At 45.9% G+C, this 10,838-nt stretch overlaps 1 protein-coding gene across 1 annotated transcript; it reads right to left on the bottom strand.

Annotated features, from left to right (window-relative positions):
* Nucleotides 1-4,484: 4,484 nt before the first annotated feature.
* On the bottom strand, nucleotides 4,485-9,866 carry LSM8 (LSM8 homolog, U6 small nuclear RNA associated). Its single transcript, XM_039502088.1, has 4 exons — nucleotides 9,683-9,866; nucleotides 8,488-8,528; nucleotides 7,009-7,136; nucleotides 4,485-4,742 (listed from the first exon to the last, which is right to left on the bottom strand). The coding sequence occupies exons 1-4, from the start codon at nucleotides 9,711-9,713 to the stop codon at nucleotides 4,652-4,654; spliced, it is 291 nt and encodes a 96-aa protein (XP_039358022.1). The 5' UTR covers nucleotides 9,714-9,866; the 3' UTR covers nucleotides 4,485-4,651.
* Nucleotides 9,867-10,838: the final 972 nt, after the last annotated feature.

Genomic DNA, 10,838 nt, shown 5'->3' with positions numbered 1-10,838 from the left:
TGTATGGGTGCCAGGATGACCTTATAACATCACAGTCCTTTACCTTTCCCTAACATAGGTCAACATTTCCCCTATGCCCACCACAACTCCAAACACAGAGAAGGGAACACAGGCATTCCTAAACTTTAGGTCTGATGGAGAACCAAGATCTGAGGAAAGCTTAGCACTGACACTTAATTGGAAACTTCCAGAGCAATGGAACAGACTCGGCACTGAAGAACCTGCACTGATAGCGCCAGCCAGTTTTTGGCTAGAAAAGGCACTGAATTCCCAAGTACCACACATGCCCTGAGATAAAGGTTCAGATGACAGAACCAGCCTCTTTGGCACTGGAGAAGATCTGGAAGTGAAACTAGACTTAGTGTTCTAACTCAAAACCCAATAATGGTGATGGGCATGTTAGGGTCTTCTAAAGTTTCTTTTGCCTGGGGCCTGACCAGTGGATGGATTTGAAGAGCTGGCTTGTACGGCTTGTCATGAGGAAGGCCAGGAGCTAAATGTGTCTATCCTTTCAAGACCAAGGCATGAAGACACAGCATGCCTGTAGCGAAGTCGAGATTCACCGGCGCAGCGCCTCCTGCTGGTCATCTTGGGAATTAGCTTTTTTCCAGCTTCGGCACACCCTCTGCTGGCCGGTGGCTCGCCTGCCTCATGTCCCATGACCCTCCTGGACCCCGGTTCCACGGCAGTACCCCAACACTCTGTGTCTCCCCTCCCTGGGCAACTCCCAACCCTCTAAACCCACCTTGCCTCAGTGGCTACTGCCAGTCATCATCTAGCCCCCACTCACTGGGGCAGACTGCAGTCCGTAATGGCCACTCATAATTGGCAAGGGGTTAGGACCTGCTGCCTTTGCCTATTCACAGGCTGTATCTCTGCAGCCCCAGTACCTCTGTAGGCCTTCAACAAGGTCTGCAGCCTGGGGTTTTACCAGGCTGGAGCTCCCCAGCTCCTTTGCCCTATTCCCCAGCACTGCTCCAGTTCAGGTACCTTCCTGTCAGGCAGCTAGCCCTTCCCACTCCAGGGCTAGAGTGAGACTCCTCTCAGCTCCTGGCACCCAGCCCTCTTATCAGTCTAGTCTGGCTGCTTTTAACCTCTGCCTATCGGAGTGGGGCAGCTGTCCCGCTACAATGCCAAACAACAATCTGGGGAATGGCCTTCCCCAGTGCACAGGGTAACTTCAGATTGCCCCATTTACCTACACTTAAAAGGACAAAGCAGGTGTCATCCCCCTTGAAATATCTTTCCGACCATGCAGAGATCAATTGTATGGCTGGGGAGCTGGGAGTGGAAGGGTCTCAGCTTGTACCCAAGAGAGGTGATGCTTTCAGGCAGGAAATTGGAACAAAGAACTTTGGGATTGAGAAACAGAGAGCTCTTGAAGCACAGAGGAGAGAGAGGGTCTGTGGGGAAGCAAACTAAACCCCAGTCCCCAGAGGTGGGGGTGCTCAAGTGAAGGTAGATGTTGTATCAACCAGGCAAGGTACTAACAAACTTCAACAGGACTTTATTTTTAAAGTGGAAACCTCTTTACCAAACTGCTGCTGCACCCTCTGTAACTCTCACTCTGCCTCAACTCCTCCCCGCTCCTTCCTGTTTCCTGTCCTTTCAGACTCCCAACAGCCAATGCTCCCAGTTCTAATAATCACAAGCAACATCTAAACACCACAGTAGACCAACCAAAGCTTTGGATAAGACCGATATACACTTAGATAGTGTGTTACATTTTTCTCTTGCTATGCTCTGGTCCTACTATTATGACTTTGCAGAAAAGGAAGATGTGTTCAATAAATATTTCTGTTCTATATTTGGGGCAAAAACAGATGTTGCTGTCTCACCATATGGTGATAACACTCTTGCCATTCCACTATATCTGGAGGATGTTAAGCAGAAGCTTCTAAAGTCAGACATTTTAAAATCAGCAGGTCCAGAAACTTGCATCCCAGAGTTTTAAAGGAGCTGGCTGAGGAGCTCTCTGGACTGTTACTGTTGATTTTCAGTAAGTCTTGGAGCAGTGGGGAAGTTCCAGAAGACTGGAAGAAAGCTAATGTTGTGCCAGTTTTTAAAAAGAGTTAACAGGATGAGTAGGGTAATTATAGGCCTGTCAGCCTGACTTTGATCCCAGGAAGGATAATAGAGTTGCTGATATGGGACTCAATTAATAATGAACTAAAGGAGGGTAATGTAACTAGTGCAAATCAACATAGGTTTATGGAAAATGGATCCTGGCAGAGTAACTTAATATCTTTTTTTGATGAGATTACAAGTTTGGTTGCTAAGCGTAATAATGTTGATGTACTATACTTAGACTTTGGTAAGGTGTTTGATTTGGTGCCCTATAACATTTTGATTAAAAAGCTAGAACACTATAACATTAACATGGCACACATTACATGGATTAAAAACTAGCTAAATGAAAGGTCTCAAAATGTAACTGTAAACAGGGAATCATCATAATCATGAGGGTCTGTTTCCAGTAGGGTCCTGCAGTGATTGGGTCTTGACCCCCATACTATTTAACATCTTTATCAGTGACCTGGAAGAAAAAAAATCAAATCATTGATAAAGTTTGCAGATGACACAAAAAATTGAAGAGTGGTAAATAACGAAGAGGACAGGCTCCTGATTCAGCACAATCTGGATCACCTGAAAAACTAGGTACAAGCAAACAATATGTGTTTTAATATGGCTAGACATAAATGTATGAATCTAGGAACAAAGAATGTAGGCCACACTTGCAGGGTGGGAGACTCTATACTGGGAAGCAGTGCTTCTGAAAAAAATTGGGAGTTGCAGTGGATAATCAGCTGAACATGAGCTTCCAGTGTGATGCTGTGGCCAAAAGAGCCAATATGATCCTGGGATGCATAAATCTAGTTGAGACCTAACCGGATGCAGCTCAACCAGAGGCAGTGGTGCATTTAAAATCTCCCTCCCTTGTACTAACCATCAATACCACATTAAGTAATTGAGACCCCCACCAGGGAAATAACCTACTTCCTTCCCTGATGAACCAAGGGACACACCCCACCCATGTACTTATTCACTACCCCAATACTGACTTGGACTCCTTATAGTCTATGGGTGCCGTACCTGCGCCCACTTATCCACTGACACTTTAAAAACTCTTGCACCCCAATCTGGGTCTATGCTGGTTATGTATCTCTTCATCCTTGGAACCCATACCTGTAATCCCTCATGTACAGTGCCTTCCCTCTTGTGTATATTTAATTTTAAACATTAACTTTAATAAAATTTTTAAACCTGTTCTTATCAGTTTAATTCCCTCAGTGCAGATCAACCTAGTCCAGATCTGATCATTTTTTTCAGGTAAGTAGATGGATAACTCTTCAGACTGAGAAAATAATTTTAATACAGCTCTGGCGAGTCAGTTTTACCTAACTGATGTATGTAGCTATGATGTCTTTCTGTGTATTGCACATTTAAATGTGTAAGAACTCTGCCTTTGTGCAGTAATTACTGCTACTGCAGCCTTTTCCAGCACAGGCAGCCTAGCTTCCCTCGGTTTAGTGCATAGTTACATCTGCCTAATTTACAATATTTAGCTCCTATTTAGTGCTTTTGGCCCATAATCTTAAAGCACTTTACAAAGATAAGTACATACATTTAGTAATTGTACATGCAAATACACATGAAAAGTGAACAATTTGTTCTACTCTGACATTAACCTGCGCCAACAATATGTAAAGAACTAATGCTTAACAAAAGTAAGTTACACATTAGCAAATATCAATTCATTCTCTTTATTCAGCTCTTCACTAAAGTTTAAGATGCAAGAGGGATTGTTTAGAGTACTGGACAAGAATCATTTTTGTTCTGGACCTTAACAGTCTTCCTTCCATCTGACTATTCTTTTTAAGTCCCCTGTTCACAATGAATAGATCTCACTATTATAGAAGCCTAATGTGTGTTAATGCAAATAACAAATTATGTTTATTCTGATATTCACAAACACCACAGAGGTGCACCGAAGTTATGAATGTTATGACATTCGTGAATTGGTGTGACTGCTGGAATGGTTTAATAAACAAAATACATTCAGATGGTTTGTGATTACCAGAACAGTGTAACAGTCCTACTACCTTGATAAAGGCAAGTTTGCAATACTTTGGAAACATGCATCATGAAACTTCCACATACAGGTTAGTAAACAAGGATCCTAGTATTAGACTTTCATTCCTGCACTCAAATCAGAACTATATTTGTCCAACACGTCACTATTTGTAATACTGAAATATCACACATTAAAAAAAGCTACTTGTTGGCAGAGGTTAAATTGACTTGTGTTTATGAAGTGTAATTTACAGATCAACACAGTAAAGCATACTTCACCTTTAAGAGTAGTGATTTATGTTTCTATTTCACAAGTCGTTTATGTATAAAGTCTCAAGCCTGCCACTGAAATTAAATCCTAATATTAGATGTATGTTTACTTTGCAGTGAAATTATACGAGAGACTTCAATAAAATGTAGATATTTTAATTTACATATCAAACTACAACACATTCACAAAATAAAGTATGGCCCAACCAAGTTATAACAATTTGTGAAAATTCTTCATGCTGTTTTTTAAATAGTTCTATACAGCCAAAGTTTACAAAGTCCTTGTGCATCCTTGTGTTTCTCCTGTTCAGTGTGCTACTGAGTTCAAAGGTTCTGCTCGAATATTCCCCAAGTCAAGTGCTGAATCTGTCTCTTCATCAATTTCACCAATAACAGCACTAAAGGACAAAACAGATTAAGTACCGCTAGTAGAAATTGTTCCATTTTGAAACAAGATGGAAACCACAAATATAGTGACTTGCTATTCCAAAATGAGATTTGTGATTACAGAACTGCAAAACTTCGGTAATTTTTCCCCATAGATTTTATTTGGAGCAAAAAAATAAAATAAAATTGAACAATAAGTATATTCTGCAAACATCTGGCAATCTAGAAGCCTGAAAAGATGTTGTACGTTTTGATGCGTCAACAACTTTTGATGAAATCTGTCTACTCCTAGTCACTGGAACAGGGATTTGAATTTGGGTGTCTCACATTCTAGGCAAGTATCCTAACTGCAAGGCTGTAGAGTTATTCTCATTTGCTTTCCCTGGGGCAATGACTTCATTATCACCATGATTGTCTATGACTAACAATGTATAGTCATTGGGCCCAGGAAAGAGTGAGAATGATTCTACAGCCTGGTAGTTGGGGCACTCACCTGGGATATGACTCTACAGCCTGGTGGTTGAGGCACTCACCTGGCATGTGGGAGACCTAATTTCAAATCCCTGCTTCAATGACTAATTATTTACAAAAAGTGAACAGCTTCAAGAGAGATTAAGAAAGCCCTATACCAGAATACTCCATAGCCCAGTGGCTAGGGCACTCTCCTGCAATGGAAGCAGTGATTTGAACCTGGGTCTGACACATCCTAGGTGAGTAGCCTAACGGTTATCAGGAAGGCATCAACACCTCCAGCCATTTTGTGAATTCTTTTCTTTGGTAAAAAGGCCAGAAAAAATAAAAACAATTTGTTTTTAATGGAAATCAAACATTTTGTTTGACATTACCAAAAGTGTTTCAAATTTTTCAGATTGGTTAAACTATTTGGCAAACTCAACACAAAATAGTTTTGGTAGACTGAAAACTGCATTTTTTGGCAAATAAACTATTCATCTGAAATACTTCATCCAGTTTCTTTACCATGATATTTACAGAATATTAAACAATGCTCAGCCTGCTCTTATCATGTTGACCAGTTTTATTTCCTTGTACTCCAGGATCTGTTGTTTCATCTTATACTTAGATTGGAAGCTCTTTGGTGTGTGTGTGGGTAGAGTACCTTGCACAATGGGGTCCTGGGCACTATGGTAATACAAATAAATAATAAGTCCTAAATCCACAAGTGAGAACTCATGTTACAATTTTTATTACAGGTCACCAGGTCTGAAGTATACAATTCCCTTTCACCTCTAGGTCAGCGGTTCTCAACAATTTTTTTGGTGGTCTCAGAGTGTGGCCAGCAACTCATATAAAGTTTCCTAAAATACTTAATTAACTTTAAGAAAAACAAATAAATATGCACTATACATGTCCAAATCAATGCAATTCATTTCTGTAGGGTATGTTTTTTTTTGCAGACTCAATAATAAAAATATATAGTTGTATTTTGATGTCCCTGGCCTCCCCTCCAGATCCCCTCTGGCGTCTGCTGCCCTCCCAGGACTCCCTAGCATCCTCCTGGACACCACTGCTTCCCCCTCATTGCCCCAAGCTCCCTTCCGGGGCCTCACACCCCAGGCTCACCCTGCTCCTTGACCATGGTGTGAAGCCCAGAGCCCCACATCTGCACCTGGGAAACAGCGGGGGTGAAGCACAGAACACCACCACCCTGGGAGATTGAAGCTCAGAGCCCACCACCAGAGGCCCACAGCTGAAGGGGCGGGGGCGGGAGTGTGAAGCTTGCCCCTACAGTCCCACAATTGAAGATAGGGGGAGAGGGCTGAAGCCCACCCCTAGGCCCTGCAGGGAGGGGCCGCTGCTTTGCCCCCTCCCCATCCCTGCCCAGGAGGCTGTTGTGGTTGCATTTGAGAAACAATGCTCTAGGTTACCAGTTTGAATATGACTAAAGCTGTTACTGACCAAAAACTGAACCCTCTGATGGCTCTATTCAGGGCCTTTGTAAAATGTCTTCCTCACTTTCTAGTGACAAGTGTGCACATCTTCATCTGAGCTAGTACTAACTGGGACGCTTCTTGGCTATTTCAGTAAGGGGTCCCAAAACTGAAGACTGAACTATTTTAGCCACTTTATATGTTTTAGATGTTTGCACACTATGTCAAGGTTGAGGAAGGGTTACTGTTACTGTCTATTCTGAACCTGTGGATAAAGAGAACTTAGGGTTTCTAGGTTTATCAATCTGACATCTTGCATCATTACAGCTTTAAACATTTTTAACTAATTCTGATTTGATTGGATTAGAAAAGAATAAGCTATACTTACACATTATCTCCTCTAACAATGTACAATCCCAATACTACTTGTTCAACTCCTTGTGAAGAACTGAACACTCGTTCATGGCTTTCATCCAAGATCAAGTTGATGGTCTGATCAAAACCTTTGAGGGTTCCCTGAAAAGCGCACAAAAAATTTAAGTATTCCAATTATCTTTAAGTTTTTCATTTTAGTTCACAAGAATAACTCAGGCAGCAATATACTGTAGAAGAGATGATCATTCTAGATTTTACTGTGAGCTTTAAAGCTGAATAAACATGTGCAGTTAGAGACTGGAACTTGAAAGCAGAGAGTCAGTTTAAGATTATTATCATTTACTATCACGTTACAAGTAACACTGTAACTTTAATATTAGAGAAGTGGTTTTCAAACTTTTTTTCTGGCAACCCAGTTGAAAAAAATTGTTGATGCCTGCGACCCAACGGAGCTGGGGATGAGTGGTTTGGGGTGCGGGAGGGGCTCAGGGCTGGGGCAGAGGGTTGGGGTGCAGGGGTGAGGGCTGCGGGGCTGGGGATGAGGGTTTGGGGTGCAAGATGGGGCTCTCAGTTGGGGGGGCTCAGGGCTGAGGCAAGGGGTTGGGGTATGGGAGGGGGTCAAGGTTCTGGGCTGGGGGTGCAGGCTCTGGGGTGGGGCTGGGGATGAGGGGCTTAGGGTGCAGGAAGGGGCTCCAGATTTGGGGGGGCTCAGGGCTGGGGCATCAGTTTACCTTGGGCGGCTACCAGTCAGCGGCACAGCAGGGGTGCTAAGGCAGGCTTCCTGTCTCTCCTGGCACCACGGACCACGCTGCGCCCCAAAAGCAGCCAGCAGCAGGTCTGGCTCCTAGGAGGAGGCGCACAAGCGGCTCTCGCCCACAGGCACCCCCCGAACTCCCATTGGCTGGGAACTGGAAAATGGGAGTGCGGATCCGTTGCTCAGAGCGGGGGCAGTGTGTGGAGCCCCCCGGCTAGGAGCTGGACCTGCTGCAGGCTGCTTTTGGGCGCAGCACAGCGTCAGGACAGGTAGGGAGTAGCCTGCCTTAGCCAAGCAGCACCGCCGACAGGACTTTTAATGGCCCGGTCGATGGTGCTGACCAGAGCCGCCGCAACCCAGTGCCTTACATTCCATGACCCAGTACTGGGTTGCGATCCACCATTTCAAAACCACTGTATTAGAGGGAGTTACTTTTTACAAGTGTACTTTGTACAGTTGACAGCCAATTACAGATAGCCAATTTCCCTGTTTGTGTGGGTCTTTCATACCCCAACAGTATCTGAAACTTGTTTTTAAACTGACAGGACTTTAAAAGTGATGTCTCTTTAAAAAAGGTTATTTAGGCTCTGTAGGGAAGATGAACAATGTTCAAGATGAGCATTTCTATGCTTTGTTATTTGTGTGTAGCATCTACCATTAGAAGTTGAATGATCTAGTTATTTTCTAAAACCCCACATAATTCAAATACTATTTACATAGTACTAATTTTATATTCACCACAATCATTCTTCCATCAGAAGTAATTACTGCAACAGTACCTAACAGTACAGTCAAGGAAATGTTTAAAGAAAACACATTCACAGCTTGAAACAAGATGAAGGTGTTATGTTCAACACAAATCTGTAATATAAATTATGATTCAAGAGATTAACTTTGTGCCCTAAGAATTTCTTACTCAAAAAATTGTTAAAGAAACGTGTTAACCGACTGATTAAATCAACCTCTGAAATTAGCAGTGGTCTGGGATAATTTTTTTGTTCTGTCAAACCAACATCATTGTGCTTTCATTTGCAGGAGAGTCATAAGTCAAAGCAGCAGACCCCCAAATACATAAGAGTGAAGTATTTTGCTTTATCATCAGGACTGGCTTAGACAGCCTGTGCTGGCTGCCTACAGCATTTGAGGTAGGCCATCCCATTAGAGTTTCTGACTCGGGGCTATTTATTTTGTTCATAGATTCACTGAATTTAAGACCAGAATTGGATCATTAGATCATCTAGTCTGACCTGCATATCACATTTTACCCACTTACCCCCATATTGTGCACCATAACTTGCGCTGGGCTAAAACATATTGCCCCCAAAACCAACCAGTGTTGCGCTGCAGACACAAAGAGATGTAGAATCCAGCACATCCCTGGCTGGTTTGGTCCAGTGGTAAATCACCCTCGCTACTGATGCCTTATTTTCAATTGGAACGTGCCTTGGTTCAGAGTCGTGCCCTGATCTGTTCAGCCCCGGCGTTTTCATCCACAGCGCTCAGACCATTAGCCCCACTTTGCAGACAGGGAAACGGAGGCACGAACACTGACGGGACCTGCCCGAAGTCAACCAGCAGCGCAGCGGCGGAGCCCAGACCCAAACCAGGTCTCCTGACCCCAGCTCAGTGCTCTGCCCCCTCGGCCGCGCTGCCCCACGCCAGGCGGCACCGGGCGGCCTCGCCCGCTTTAGGGCACCGCAGGCAGCACTGGCCCAGCCCCCTCCCCGCAGAGCCCCACGGCCCGGGAACGCCGCGGCCTCCACCCCCGCCCGGGCCGAGCCGGTGTGTGTGTGGTGGGGGAGGGGCCCCCATAAGGGTCTCGGAGCAGCAGCCGCCACCGACCGCTGAGGCGGGGGGGGGGGAGAGGGCGCTGTAGCCCTCCGCCCCCCGCGGCTCGGCCGCAGCACACAAGCCCTTCCCGGCGGAAGGATACGGTTGATGTAGTTCTCCAGCGCGGAGGTCATGGCGGCGACGGCTCCGTTCCGCGCGCTGCTTGCTAGCACCACCGGGGCCGGCAACCGGCTCCCGCGAGACTTCCCGCGCCAAACGTTCGGAGACGCCGCTGGCCTGCCTCACTGCGCACGCGCAGAATTGGGAGGGGCGGGAGATGTGCGTGGGGCAGCGTTTCACAACTGCGGCCGCCAGGGCTTTCGCGCGGCTACGACAGCCCCCTGGGCGGGGCCAGATGGCCCCGCCCTCCCCCAGGCTGGGACGCGAGGCTGAGGAAGGGGCGAGGTGGGGTCTCGGGGGCTTCAGCTCTGCGCTGGCGGGCGGCGGGACCAGGGCCCCGGCCGCGGGCTTCAGTCGCCAGCTCCCAGCTCCAGCCGCAGGGGCTGCAGGCGCCGACCCCTGGCCGTGCCGCAGCAGGCTCCCCGCGGCTCCGGCCCCCAGCTCCAGGCTCTGGCCCCCGGCCCTGGCTGTGCCACTCCCGCCTCGGCTCTGGGCTCTTGCCGCGGGCGCTGGCTCACGGCAGCGGGTGCCAACCCCGGGCTCCAGCTGAGCAGTGTCGGGGCCCACCCCCGTCTCCACTGGACTCCTGCCCCTGCATCCCTCCATTGCCCCGGGCTCCCACTGCGACCCCAGCCCCGCATCCATTCCACCGTGGCTCCCGTTCCCCCCCTCCACTCCAACCCCCCATCCAGGGCTTAATTTGTCCTGGGACTTGCTGAGAAAAGTGATGTTAACAAACATTTAAGTAGCTCTTTTCACAGCAGACATACTAGCTAGCTGGGAGGCTGTGAAAAGTGATACTTGTATGTATGTTAATATCACTTTTCACAGCCTCACAGCTAGCTATTAAGTGTCCTGTGAAAAGTGATTGATATTTAACAAACATATAAATATCACTGTTCACAGTATTATTTTTATTGAGTCTGCAAAAAAAAACCCTACACAAATAAATTACAATGATCTGGATATTTATATGTCCATACTCATTTGTTTTTCCTAAAGTTAATTAAGTATTTTAGGGAAAAAAATGTGAGTGTGGCCACCAGCAGGAGTTGGTTGCCACATTCTGAGGCCACCAACAATTTTGTTGTGAGAATCTCTGGGCTAGAGTATCTTTTAGAAAGACATCTTGCTATGAT

Source organism: Mauremys reevesii, linkage group 1 (genome assembly GCF_016161935.1).
Source record: "Mauremys reevesii isolate NIE-2019 linkage group 1, ASM1616193v1, whole genome shotgun sequence".
Classification (NCBI taxonomy): domain Eukaryota; kingdom Metazoa; phylum Chordata; order Testudines; family Geoemydidae; genus Mauremys; species Mauremys reevesii.
Note: the sequence above shows the minus strand (reverse complement) of the source record. Positions and strands in the feature narration are given on the sequence as shown.